The sequence below is a fragment of the Lagenorhynchus albirostris genome, chromosome 6 (assembly GCF_949774975.1).
Source record: "Lagenorhynchus albirostris chromosome 6, mLagAlb1.1, whole genome shotgun sequence".
NCBI classification, from domain to species: domain Eukaryota; kingdom Metazoa; phylum Chordata; class Mammalia; order Artiodactyla; family Delphinidae; genus Lagenorhynchus; species Lagenorhynchus albirostris.
In genome coordinates this window covers 62147111-62162169 of record NC_083100.1, presented here as the reverse complement: position 1 = coordinate 62162169, position 15059 = coordinate 62147111, and the positions used below count along the sequence as shown (strand labels likewise).

General features: G+C 31.9%; 1 protein-coding gene across 3 annotated transcripts in view; it reads left to right on the top strand.

Moving 5' to 3' along the window:
- UBR3 (ubiquitin protein ligase E3 component n-recognin 3) overlaps positions 1-15059 on the top strand; it is a 230900-nt gene that overhangs the window by 164921 nt on the left and 50920 nt on the right. For all 3 annotated transcript variants that reach the window (XM_060152671.1, XM_060152670.1, XM_060152669.1), the window contains one exon: positions 4704-4789. In XM_060152671.1, coding sequence (XP_060008654.1) covers positions 4704-4789 — 86 coding nt within the window. The remainder of the gene's footprint in view (positions 1-4703; positions 4790-15059) is intronic.

Below are 15059 nucleotides of genomic sequence, written 5' to 3'. Positions count from 1 at the left end.
TACTTGCAATAAAATATACTTTATGTGAAAACTAAATTGAATATAATTTAATTTTGCCAGGTTTCAAGGTTTCATAAAGTTCTGTACAATATTATGGTAATAATGTAGAAAAGTGAAATGGATGTAGACCAACTCAATGCATGTATATACACACTCATATTTATGTCACTTGTGCATTTATGCCTTTGATTTTATTAGGATTGACCTTATAAGAAAATCCTGGTTGAATGGGAATGATCTGTACATGGAATTTTGCTGTAGTATGATAAATCAAATAATTTGATTTAAATTTAGTTTGGTAGAAGTTTTGGATTCCTATTTCTTTGTTTAAATATATAAATAATTTATAGAATATATATATAATTTTTAATAGAAATATTTATAGAAAGCTTGCTGTGATAATGGGAGACTTTTTGAATCAACATATTTTTGTTTTTCTCTTTTATATAGAAGCAGGGACAGATGTCAAATGTTATTTACTAAGGGTGTATATAGAGAAGTGGAGAAAATAGGCTCTCCCGTCCTCCCATCCTTCTCTGATCCTTAGTGGTAAACTCTAAAGCAACAATATAATGATTCCAAAAGTGAAAGTATATAACCTTTAAAAACCTTATCCTTGGTTAAAATTACCCAGGCCATTGCAATGTTCTCACAGTGAGATTGCATGCCTTCTCGAAGTTTTACTTAATCATTAAAAAGAAACACAAAAAACAGATTGACTCAAGAATTAACAAAAACATGAGTTAAAGGAAAAAAGCATGTGTATTCTATTTGAATAAGATGTAACTTTTTCAAGGTAGGAAACCAGGTCTTTACAGTTATCTTCTGCCTGGCATATAACCTTGTGTCATTAAATACTTATGATTACAGATTATGATCATTTTTATGCCTAAAAGGTAGTCATTGAAGTATTTAGCAGTATTTAAAATGGCTAAGTAAGTAACATATTTAGAAATAAAATTAATTTCAGTTATTTAACTTTTGAATTAAATGCTGTGATTCTTAAATGTATAGTCCTTTAGAACATGCAAATGTATTTGTATTTGACATTAGTAATTTGAATGGGCTACAACCCTAGTTTCCCAGGACTGAATTTCTCCCAGCTGAATAAGAAATTTTTTTTGCTCTTTGGGGAGCTTAAATTTTTTGATGTTTAGAAACAAAATATTTCTAGTGGGTAACTAGCTGTGTCCTTTAATAATTGTTTTTGAGCTATTTTTTAGTTTTTGGTAGGACAATATGTATCTCTTTGTATTTAATTTTATTTGCAAGGTGAAGCCTTGGAGGATTTTCTGAGGGCAGCAAAGAAGAAATTGTTGGAATGATCTTTTTGTCGCATTAAAATTAATCAAAATTACTATATTCAAGTTTTACTGTATTTCCAAAAAACATTCTATTGTAAATATCAGTCATTCAAATGGATTATGGAAAATTAATTTTGGAGAAGAAAGCTTTTTCACTTCAGTGCCAATTCATTATTTCATTATTGAAACAATGAATCACACTAATTTGAGTAATTGATTTCTCCAAAGATTTTGGACCCAAGTTATATATAGCCTAGAGTTATTAGTAAGTAGCACTTAGCCTGTATATGTGAGAAACATGGAAATGGAAAGAAGTTGAAATGTGAGTAACTGAGATGTAGATGAAGAGACATCTTTAAGTCATAAGTGGGTAAACTGTTCAGTAGAGTGAATGCAGCTTGCTTTATACATCAGTTGCATTATAAGTTTAAACTTTATAAACTAATTATATTTAAAATAAGAAGAATGCTTGCTAAAACACCAAATAATGAATCCTTTTTAAAACTAAAGGAAGGGTCAACAAGATAATGATAATAAACTGCAGGGATTAGAGAATCTTATCACTGGCTACATATCAAAACAAAGAGGTGTTCAGGTCCTGGGAATTGTTTGAACACTTTCCTAGGTACCATCAGGGATATAGAAGCTGCATCTGAAATGGTCCCTGGTCTTCAGGAATTTACAGTTTAGTTGGAGAGACAAAACTAATATACATCAATCTGTATAAAACAATATAATTTTTTAAAATATATAAAATATTTAAAAATATAAATATTTTAAAAATACATATATTTTAAATAGATATATCATATTGAGAAAGTGCTATAGAACTTCAAAAGGGAAGATGAGCAAATTGAAATATAAAGTGTGTAGAAGCACTTCTTTCCTTTTCCAAGAAAAGGGAGTTAGTTCTCCTTAACTCTTGGAGGAGTTAGAGCTTGAGCTGAGTATTCGATAATATAGGCCAGGCCATGGTATGGATGAAGATCTTTTCTTCTCTGAGAAATTGAATTAATTGGTCATCTAGTAGGGGTAGGCTCAGGACTTGAACCCACGCTATACTGTGTGTGTGTGTTTATACACGTTTGTTTTTCAAATTATAGCTCTAAAAATATAAGTTAGTGCCAAATGAGGGGTAGAAGGCATACTTGGTCAAGCAAAAAGAAACTGGAGCATAGTTGGAGGAGTTTTTATATGGGTATATCTAAGTGGCCACCATGATAGGCTTTAAGCAATCTTTCTTTCAAATGTAGAGATTTTCTCTTCTTCTTTATTCCCCGTCCAAACTAATTTGAATGTGTTTGTGTTAGAAAATATAGAAAGTTGAGTCTACTTTTCTCCAAGAACAAAAAGGCTTGGAAAACTTCTGCTCCCAATACATCTTAATTTTTATATCATCCATTCAGGAGGGCAGAAACAGAATATTGCGTTACGATTTCAACAGTGAGGGAAAAGCAGACATGGGGCATGTGACACATTTGTGTGTTCATTTCTCTAGCAAGACTTAAAGGGCCAATTTTGTTATAAATTAAATAAGGAGAAGCTGATGGCTAGGGTTTCTGACATATTGATTTTTTAAATCCTAGATATTATACAAACCTTTTGGATAGGTAGTTTTGTTTTTTTAACTCAGAAGGAATGTTGTACAGGAGATCTTCCAACCATAATCTGAAGTAATTAATTACATTTGGTAGTTTTCTTTCAAGTATTTTTTAAAATCAAATTTCTGGTAACATGTTTATCATCCTTTAAAGTATCTTATTTGATGATTAAATAAATAGACTTGTTATTGTATTTATATTTTAATGAATATTTTTGCAAATTATGCTGAAATAAAAGTTGACATTCTGGTTCTGACGTTCATTTGTAAGAATTAATCGCGTTTCTGGTTAGCTCTTTTAAAAGTACTATCTAGGAAATCTTAGTTTTTATAAGAGAATATAGCCATTAATTTTTTTCTACAGATTAGGCAACAGAAGATTTGTGAAAACAAAATGTATTGATCTCATTTATATTCCCTTGATGAAGGAACACATGCTGGTCTCCGCTCGCTTTCTGTCCACTAATATGAAATCCTTGTCCCTGCTTCCTTGCTGGTAGGTTTTTAGAAGTTCAGTGAGCAATGCAAATCACCTGAAGGGTGGAAAATTCCCTTGTCACACAGATGCCCTTATCAGCAGCAACCAGATGGAGCTCTGAGCAGGAACATTATCAATGTTAAATTGCTTTTTCTCCCTCCTGAGCAGAGAGGATTAAAGCATTCCTTTAGAAATGGGTGGCAAATATACAGATTTAGAAATATTAATATTTTTAACAGTTTGCATTTATAAGTAAATATATGAAAATAACATTTCAAAACATTCTGTGTTCAAAATACAAGCAAAACCAGCTCAAAATGTTTTGTTTTAAATAAAATAGGGTTCTATTCTTTCCTGAATTCACTTGTAAAGAGTAAGCTTGAAATGTTGCCTTTTATTTATTTATTTTTAAGATGGGGGATATCTCACTATTAGTGTCATATATACATATCTTGGGTATAAACTAGTTTATTCAGTTTTAGTTGTGGCAAATAAAGGTGTGTTTAAGTTTATTAATACTGTTGAAATAAAAATACACACAGTCACTCAGAATTTTCATTTATTATTTTGTCAAAATTGATTGGCTATTTTACTGTTACTGCTTTTGAGTAAATCTTTAGATTCTGCATCAATTTGATTTTTGAAATGTCAATTTACTAATTATTGCTATTCTGTAAACTAATAATCGCTAAATATAATTTCAAATCTATTTGAACAATATTGTTGTTTAGCAGTGTTAATAGTTATACAATGTATTTTAATAAAACTGTAATTTTAGAAGTCTATAAAGGAGACTGCTGTTTAATTATATGTGTTGTTTATAGCCACTTTGATGTTAGTGATTTTGTTTCTTAATATTGGTTTCTAGATGCCATCTAAGCTCCAGTGAGTGATAACCATTTCTCTGATAGAAAAATTGGTATGCCCTTGTGTGTTATATGCCAGTAACCACCTAATCAGTGGCTGCCAGAGTACAGATTCTTTCATCAGATTCATATGCGGGTTTTTGAAATGTGTTGCAATTTTTTTCCTTAAGGCCTAGTTTTTAGTATTTGCCAACATCTAGGATTTTGCAACAATTACACTGTGACGTGTGCAGTTTTGCAGGTATAAATATGAACATATAAGTAAGGGTAGATAAACTGTTCCCCTTTTAACTTTCTAAGTATCAGATAAAATATGATTATTACTGATATTGCATAAACTATAATTTTTCAAATAATAAAGTTGAAGAACTTTAGGTTTATTCAGACATATCAATAAAACAAATAATATTACTTCAATCTAATGACTGAGATATTTTTTAATGCTTTGCTTACAGAACCAATTTGGAACTTGAATTAATTCATCGAGGAGGGAATTTATGTTCAGGTGGTGCAAGCACAGCTGGTAAAAGGTCTTGTTTAAGTAAGTCTTAAGCAGTGCTAAATTTTTAAAAATTTCTGACTATTTCATTTTGAAAGCATATATAGGCAAAGTGGTCTTTTGTTGTATTTTCAAATTCTTTTTATGTTTTGTATAATCAATTTTAATAGTGATTATATGCTTTAAATGGTTAATCTTAGAAGAATCATGAACATTTAGCTCTTTCTATACTATAATTGGTCAGTAAATAAATGTCATAGTAATTAACAGAATTACGTTGGTTCAAAATTAAAACAGTATATTATTCTCAATGATAAAAAATTTTCCTCAAACTTAAATTCTTTTAAAGAATTTTTATGTTGTCTGGACTTAAGAAAATTTTTATGAAGACAATTCGTGTCACCTACAGATTGCTATATAAATAGCTGCTGTTAATCAGTGAAGGCATTTGTACTGTATTTTGATGTGCACAAATGTATTAAAATTGTAGATGTTTACTTTTATTTACGAATATGCTTTATATTGTAAACTGAGCATGATTCTACAGTACTTTTTGTAAGGGTATATTTCTGAGAAGTATCATTTGGAACTTAAAGTAGATTTTTCATGAGCATGGTTTTGATGCTATCACTGTGTAGTCATTGTTTAGAGAATTAATGTGAATACTAGGGGTAATATTATTTAATGTCATGTACAGTTAATTATTGGTCCCAAATCAATGGAGTTAAAATATTTCCTAATGTGATTGATATGGGAAATAAAAATTGTTTAAAACATAATGTATTTTTTGAAAAATGAATATATTTTCTTAAATGCTAAAAATATTAGTAATTATTTAAAATTATCAATATATATTAGTTTTTCAAAAATATGTGTTATTTTAAGAAGATATATATGTAATTTTGGAATGATTTCAGAGCAAAGGACTGATCAAAAACACCTTGAAATTTCTAACATAAAGATATGAACTTATGTGAAATTTAACCAAGTTACTTTTAAAATTCTTACTAGTTGTACTAGATTTTGATATTTTATTTTGTGTTATCACTTTGTTCTTGGAAATTTAAGGTTTTGGAATTTATTTTTCACTGAGTATTCAGTATTTACTGACCCCTTGATGTATGTACTTAAACCCTACTTGTACCCAGTGATATAGTATGTTTTATAGAAGTTGTTGATAAATAGGAGTTTTAGCTTGTAGTCTGTTTGAATTGGCAGAAACTATAATTTCACTTAGATAATTATCCTTTCTTGTTAATTTGTTGTTTGGCATTGGCTGATAATATTCTAGAAAGTGTTATGTTAGAAAGTGTTTAGTAAAGGAATTTTAGTTTTATGCTAGAAAGCTACTTTTTCCTCCCTGTAAGCTAAATTTAAATTTATACAGAGGCTTGTAAATGATGAACTTAACTAGAATGCTAAAAATAGTAGTAAAAGTCTAGCAGCAGCCACTTCAATTATCACCGTCAATTTTAAATTATTAAATTGATAGTTACTTCCAGACTTCTCTTTTTATTTTCCCCTTTAGTGAATAAGAGATTTCAATGTGCCAGTATAGAAGAGGTTGTGATGAAGCTTATCCTAAATATAAGTTAATACTGTTTTTAGTTTTCTTTTTTTCCTTATCAGTTATGTTAGTTCTTTTTCCCCCCAGCTTTATTGAGGTATGATTGACAAATAAAAAATTTTATGTATTTAGGTTGTACATGATTTTTTTGATTTTAGTTTTCATATGATGTATTGTTCAGTTACTTACACATTATTTATCCTAATTATTTATAAAAGAGCTCTATAAATCATGTATGCAGAATGTTATATATTCTATGAAATCCCACTATTTTGCAAGTGTATAAACTTAATGTACTTGTTATTTACTCAAGCCTAACTCAAACCTAATTTAAGTTTAATGCAAGAGCATATTGAAGGTGTTTCATAGGATCTTAGATCAAATATCTCATTTTTTTCATTTTCCAGTAGAACTCTAATGGTATTAGTAAACAAAAATTTCTCTTTTTCTCTAGAGCCTATTCATAAGTCAGTATTTTCCTTTTCCCATTCATTACTTTCTATGGCCTCTTAAATATATCATTTTTAAAATGTCTTTTCTCTTTTTCATAATATTTTGGTGAAAGAGAATGAGAAAATGCTCCACTAATTAAGCAAATGGTAATGGAAGTTACACTTCTGGAGTAATGTTCCATCACAAATGCCTGATGAAATTGAAGTTTAGTTGAGAAAAAATTTAATAAATTTTGTCTTGAATGGCTTGCGTAATGCCCGATAGATAATTATGGATGGACACACACACACACACACACACACACAGTGGGGGTGGGGCAGGGCACAAGATTGACCTATTTACAACAATAAAAGCAGAAAATATTACTGGCCAAATTTATACTGAGAAATCAAATTGTTGTTGAATAATGCCATTCAGCACTTCCATATTCAAACAAATTTTTGAAGTATTGAGATAAACCGACCAGTATCCAATCAGAGTAAAAGTTCATTCCTAAATATATGTCTGGGAAATTTTCCACAGTAAAAATGAGCAAAATTAATTCACATAGCAGCATACTATGGTATTTTAATAATACCTTACGTTTGTAGTTTTAAAGTTTATAAAGTACTTTCACGTAAATTATTTAGTCTTTAGAATGACCATGTTAATAGGTGTTATCTCTTTTTCTTAGAAAAGGAAGCTGGAATTCAGAGTGATTGCATTGCCAAGTCATATAGTTGGAAAATGTCAAAGCTTTCAATTGAACCCAGTTCTCTGACATTAAATTCAGTTATGTAAGACATATCTCTTGCCCTTAAGTGTCCCAAAAGATGCAGAACCTTTAAAAACTTTCACCCCTGGGCTTAGTCAAGGATATCCTACTGCACACTATTGCCTTGGAATATTTCCAGGATCTCCCATGCTATCCTTCCTGTTATCTTGCCTATTTTCTTTTGCCAGCCTTTCACTGTGAATTCTGTTTTTGTTTTGGGCCACTCCTTCAGACATTTTCTCAAGTCCTCATTCCTTCTTCCTTGGATACCAGTTGGTTCTCCTTTATTTTTCACCAGTTTGCTGGCTGGTTCCCCCTTGCCCCTGGTGTGAGCCATCTCATCAGCTTGCACATGCAGCTCTGCTCCTGATTCCTAGGTCCGAGCTGTGGACCTCCTCTTTATTCACTGGAAGGTCAGGTATTAAGGACCTTGTATTCAGCAGATAAGACTGATTCTAGATAATTTATTGTAAGATAGAAAGTGTTAAGTTCTAAAGTGGGGTATGGATAAAGTTCTAGAAAATTTGGAGGTTTGGGATCATATCTAGCTTGTAAAATCAGTGAAGCTTTTGGCGGACATGGCATTTGAACAAGGTTTTGAAAGATGAGTGAATTTGGAGTTTTTGTTACAAATTGGTATATATACTGATAAGTACCACCAACTTGGTTAGCAACAGATGTAGGACAAAGCAGATGCAAAAATTGAAGGCATAACTTTTTATTAAGAATGTTTTATTAAAGTTACTCAATTTCTTCATTCAAGTGATTTGAAAATAGACATGGAATGCCATAGATTCCAGTGAAGTTCACAGGCTTTCAGCACTTTTTGCCATGATATTCTTAGTGTATTTCTCAAGCAGAAATTGTTGAAACCAGTGGCTGGGGTGGGGGTGGGAGGAAGAGGTGTCATTGATAAATCATTAATATTGGAGGATAATTTTTAGAAACTTATCTTTAGTTAGATCAACATCTTTCTATATCTTTGAGTCTGAGCTTTCTGCTTATTACTGTAGTTTAACTAAGGAGCCAAAGTTCATATCACAAATGGATTTCATGATTTTATAGAGATAAAAATTAAACTTTAGTCAAGAAAGGTTGAGGCAAACCCTTGCTTTGACATTTTCATTTGAGGTGCTTCAACTTAATTTTGACATAATATATGATCTTTTCAAGAAATGATGCACACTGGAAAACTGCCCCCTGTGTTTGTTATTCATAGAAAGCAATCCAGCTTAGATGTGTGCATGCAGCATACAGCTCAAAGTAGTTTTAGTTGCTCAAAGAATGAATTTTTGGAGAATTCAGAGTTAGAGAAAATTATTTTGATGTTAATTTCACCCTGCAGTAAGGCTTCATAAAGATATTGTTTAATATCACAAAATTGCTATTAAGTAGTCTAACCTTATTCTTTAACAGTGGTAAAATTCTGATATCCATGGCTTAGTAAGGTCCTTTTCAGATTTAAAAAACTATGAATTCTACAAATAGGTTGGATCACAACTTTTGTTCTTTTTGTTACCCCATAACAAGAAGAAGATTTGGCCACTAATTATTATAGTGGTCAAAGTACATAAGTTAATATAAAAATGTAGAAATTGCCTTCAGACTCAACTCTTCATGAGTGGGCAGATAGTTTAATGGCAAGCTTATTTAATCTCATGGATTCTGTTTTTCATAGTATCCAACCAGAGGATTGTTGTAAGAACTCAGTTTTACAATGTATGTTCAAGTCTTCATAGACTGTAAACCTCAACATTACTGTTTCTACTACTTCAATACTACCATCATCAAATTGGGGGTGGGTGAGGAGACCAGAAGCAAGATAAAAGTTAATTTTTCAGCCTAGTCTTTTTTTTAAAAAAGCACTTAACAAAACTTAAGTTTGACCTGTTAAAAGATGGAGTTAGAAGGACAGAATGGGATTTATTCCCAAAGACTGATATAGCTTATTTATTGGGAACAAAATACATTGTTAATTTGGGTTGGCCTGGGTTAGAGGTGTGGTTTAAGATTTTGAGCTAAGAAGAGTGGCTTCAGCTATTCTTTAAAGTTTTTCTGCAGGTCCTGTGCTTTGTGGCCCAGGTAACTAGGCCTTCCTGTGTTAATGGTGTGGTTATTCCAGGAACTAAGTCCCACAGATAATAATTTCCACTGTCAGGGCGTAGGGGTCCTGAGATCTTGCTTGGCTTAGGGCAGGGCAGCTCCTTTTTTCAGCAGGAGCTGAAAAAAGTTTTCAGGTTCTCACTTGGGAGTTCCCTCCATCTTTCCACAGGTAATTTCTCAGGACTGTGTAGAGGAACAGGGGAAGCTGACTCTGCTGTGAGAGGTGTATATCCACACCAATTATATTCACCCTAGGATAAATGGGTCAGAACCATTTCCTTACTTTGATTATTAATAAGTTATAGAGAAATTGAAAATTTTTTTTCATGGTAATTTAGAGAGTCATTTGGCTAGTTGAAATTTTTTTCATTGACAAGTATTTAATCAGTGATAACTGCACTGATAGAACTAAAATTTTGAATGATCTGGAAATGCAGACCCAGTTAAGTTTACCTTAGGTAAATTTTAACAGTGGTGCAATTTTAGACAGAACCAGTTTATAAACGTCTTTAGGATAAGTCTTTCCTTTAATATGTATTTCTGTCTTAATAACCAGTATGAGCGTTATACTAAGAAATAATCTGCCTGTTTAGAACTCTTACATGTTTAGAAATGACTGACAGAGACGCAGAATTTCCAACCTGGTACTGAGCTCAGTAAACATCTGTTTCGAAAGCATTTTTGAAAAATATGTCATGAAAAACATATATAACAAAAACATATGTAACAACTTTGTGTTCAATTTCCTTAAGTGGATACTCCCCAAGGCATAAAAATTGGCATAACGGTGTTTCGTGTGTGTGTATGGTATTCATAGCCATACGTGTAAAACTCTTAATTTTACAATGAAGTTGGAGTTATGTTTTTATTTTATAGATTTTTTTGGTATGATAGTCTTACTTTAATATTGATACAGATAGAAGAGATTGCTAAATCTTACCTTTTTGTTCCAGCTGACAGTTCTTATATTTAAATCTTTGGTTTTTTTCAACGACAAATTAGTCTTTCAATGGTGTTTTCTGTTTTAGTAATGATGTGTTTCTCTTGTGATTAAGTACATTATAATACCTTAGACTTGTCCCAGCTGTAAAGAATTTGATTAGGTATTGCAGAAAATAGAGTTCATTGTCCCAGATGAGTTGTCACGGCAACCAACATGGGGAAGAAGATAGTGGGAGCAAGTAAGTCAAGCACTACTTTAGTAGTTAGAGTTGAGAGGTCACTGTCTTTGGGGCAGTGAAATTAGGGCTAGTTAACTGGCCTCTTTCTTGGTTACTAAGCCAATATGTCATTACAGCAGAAAAGGAAGAGTATAAATCCATCATGAATTTTAGGCTTATATTATATGATTTAAAAAACTAGGATTGTTGACATATTCATACAGTATTAAGCATGCTTAAAAAAATCCTATTAAATGTCAAGCACTGTGCTAGCCTGGGAATTACAAAGAGGAAAAGAAACAGTTGTCTTTTTCAGAGAGATTTCACTGTCTCATAGGAGAGGAAAAGTGAAAAATAATTACAGGGCTGTATTAGAAGTGCTAAAATAAAGGTAACTCAAGTGTAGGGAATGCGTAAAGCAAGGGATGATCACATCTGTCTCAGGTGCGGTATTAGAGAAAAATTTACAGAGGAGCACTTGAACTGGCTCTTGAAAGATGAATCAGGTTTGCCTGGAGAACAACAAGATGCTATTCTAGGCTGAGAGAACATCTTGCAAAGGCAGAGCGAGACAATATGACACATTAGTGAATAGTTGCTAAATAAAGTAAAGGGAGGAAAGAAGGTTAAGTAATAAACCAGAAAAAGAAGATAGGGGTTATCTCATGAAGCGCTTTCTATGCCTGTTCTTTCAGTGGTTCACCAACCATTTATGAGATAATATGAATAGATTTATTGTTTAGAGGAATTGGAAGGGGGTGAAACAAAAGACATAAAACTGAATGAGGACATTGTTGAGTAATCTAATTGAGAAATGATGTAGGGGTGGAGTAGAGTAGAAGAGGGGTCATAGGAGGCAGAACCAATAGGATTGGTAATCAACTGGCTATGGAGGGCAAGAATGTGGGAGATGACTCCCAAGTTTTTCCTTGGATGTTTGCATGGGCAGTGATGTCATTCACTCAGATGGAATTATAAGAGGAAATGAATATTGGAGCTAGGCTGGGCTATATAATCAATTTAGTTTTGGATATATTGATCTTTGTGGTGCCTGTCAAACATCTGAAGTGCTAGAAAAATTTGTGAATTGTAAACTTACAGGTAGAAGTGGAAGTTGAGCTTATGTGAAGTAGCGTGTGCAGAATGAGAGGGAAGGAGGGCTCAGAGGGATCCCTTTTCCTTTCTTATGGAGAATGCCACCTTTTAGAGTTCGGTAGAGGAAGAAGAACACTTACAAGTAATTGAGAAGAAGCTGGGGGAGAACCAAGGAAGAGTGATACCAAAAGTTCAGGGGAGGAGAGAGAATAGGTTAAAAATATATGTTAATATTTTGTATAGAGTGGTAGTTTTATGTGGAGACCTAATGTGTCTAATGTAGTCATAATCTCTAATTTAGCTGTATTATCTCATTTATAAATATTAAATTTATTATTTGGAATTTATCCTTAGAAACCATATATGTATGTACATGTATATAAACACACTGTCTACGTACTACAGATGTATGCTATTACCATAACTACTATCACTTAAAACAGCCCAGAAAAAACAACAACAACAACAACAAAAAAACCAGCCCAGAAAGTTGGTATTATCCCTGTTTTGCAGATAATAAAACTAAGGTAATTTGCCCAAGGACCCATGGCTAGTACAGAGCTTGGATTCAAATCCAGGACTTCCTGGGTCCTACTAGGCAGTGGTGCCTGTTTATTGAAATCACAGCACACCTATAAGTTAATGATGTTTCTCATTTCTAAACCCTTTTATAAACGTAGGTCTAAACTTTAGAACTTTAAAATGTGTCATTCAAAAAAAATTATCTATTCCTTTTGCTGTTATTATTCAAAAGTTTAGTAATATGCTTTCTTGGTATAATTGCTTTTCAACTTTTAAAATGTCATGAACATAGTTGGTGTTTAATACATTTTTCTATTATTTTTTAGTCTTTAACTTTTTGATATGATCAAAGGTTCTCTTCATCCTATGTCTGCTACTGTCAGTATGTGTTTAGTATACAAGATTTTTTTTAAAGCCCTGATTCCTTTATTAGAGAATGGTATTTATTTTATTATTATCATTTTTTATTTTTTTGGCCATCCCACGCATCATGCAGGATCTTGGTTCCCCAACCAGGGATCAAACCCGGGCACTTGACAGTGAGAGCGCAGTGTCCTAACTACTGGACCAGCAGGGAATTCCCTCAAAGATATTTTTGTTGCTAAATAAATATTAGAGTTCATTCTTACTGATAGGTCTCAGACTAAATTTTAAAAACACAGTGAATTATATAAACATAGTGAAAAGTATTGATTGTTATTTGGCCTATTGTTTTTCCTGTTGAAGTTATCTGCAGTTTCCAGCATTGTTTTTGAAAGGTAGATGTACCTCATTAGATATGTTATCATCCTTCAGTTCTAGTTAAAACCAATACCAAAGACTCCTGTTATTTATTATATTTATAGCTTTAGAAGATGCTGCAGGGTTACAATCTCAGCTTTTCATAGGAATGGAAAGGGGTGTGTGTGTTACAAAAGGAATTTTATACTTTTCTTTTCATCATAAAAACCCCAAGGAGAACTGGAGTGGTAGAAATAACTAACAAGTAGGAAATCTTGAATTCTGTTCTTAGCTTTTCCCGTAAATATTAGGGTGACCTGGCAAGGTACTTCCTTTCTCTGGGCCTATTTCCTCATGTGTAGAATGAGGGAATATAAGAAGATAAAAAAGTTTTCTTCAGCATTTGTATTTCTTTAATTATGGTAAAGGCTTCGAAAGTAGGCAAATTATAACATTACTTTTATGCTGGCCATGGTTTCAGTGCAAAACAGGTTAGTAAAATTGCAATGTCTATGCTTTTGATTAAATCAGAACTTCAAGTTAATTGACTTTCATCTTGAAAGGAGATATTAAAGAGAGCCCTTTGATTCACTTAAAACCTATATAAGAAGAATGCAAAACTTCTCAACTTGCAACTTGAGTTAATCTTAATATTTTCTGCTAGAGGAATTTTTTTTTAAAATACTTTTAGGTTTTAGACACTTTTTTAAAAGTTATAAATTATATACTTCATAAAAAAAGTCTCTTATGTGTAATTGAATTGAAATAAAATAAAAATGACCAATATATTTTTCATCATGTTATTTCTCTGCTAAAAATGTCTCTTGTTCTTAGTGTTATCAATGGAACCAGATTACTAGAAAAACTGAAAATTTGGGAAACTTGTCTCAAAACTGGGGATAACAGTATTACCTACCTGGTAGAATTTTTGTGAAAATAAATTGAGATAATCCATATAAAGTGATTATTAAGCAGTGCTTGGCACTAATAAATACTCAGCTAGTGTTAACCATTAATAGGATGAAGAAATTTTAAGAGGATTTAGACTATACATTGACTTATAGACAGAAGGTGAAGCAGGATCAGGTATTTAGATTCTTCTGTTTGTTATAGAGACACCAGATTGAAACAGTTGTAGGTACAGAGTGTTAGTCCCATTTCCTCTACCCTGCCCCACAGAGTGGAACATTTATTTTGTTCATCTTATAGCTCTCATGTCTTACAAATAACTTCCCCAAACTACTCCCACCACTAATATTACTCTTCCTCCTCATAGTGATGGATCTCAAGTTATTCTAAAGTATAGTTAATTTCTAAGTCAGTTGCTCAGAGAAACAAAACATTGTTTAGTTTTGAATATTTTAATTTAGAGAGTGACAACAATATGTTCGTGTCATTTGGCTTTTTTCTTTCTGGTTTTAAGAATTAGTTTTAATCACATGTCAAAAAAGTATTATCTAACATTCTAGAAAGTGAATTTTGATTCATTTTAATTCAAATATTTTGAGTATTAGTGGCAGAATAATTTAGTCCGATCCTTGTCATTTATACCAGAAAATGCACATGTGATATGAAAGCAAAATTTAGGATTTTTTTTCCCAAATAATTTAAAAATTTTAAACAAAATTTTCTTTCTAAATGTCATAGCAGAATTTTATTGAAAGCTAAGACTGGTAGATTATTGTCATGGTTTAGGTAGAAGAAATGAAAATAGCCAGAATAATCCTCTTAAATAATCTTATTTCCATTATTTTTTCTTCATGTTGAATCAAAAGATGATGAAGTCACAATTAAATCTAATGAATATTTAGGAGAAAATATTAGGTAAAGAAAGATATTCACCTAACAGTGGTTTATATGGAAGTTATTGTCCATATTACTCAGAGTAGGGTATTGAAGATAATAGTGAATTTTGGTTAGGAGATCACAATAGTGAGA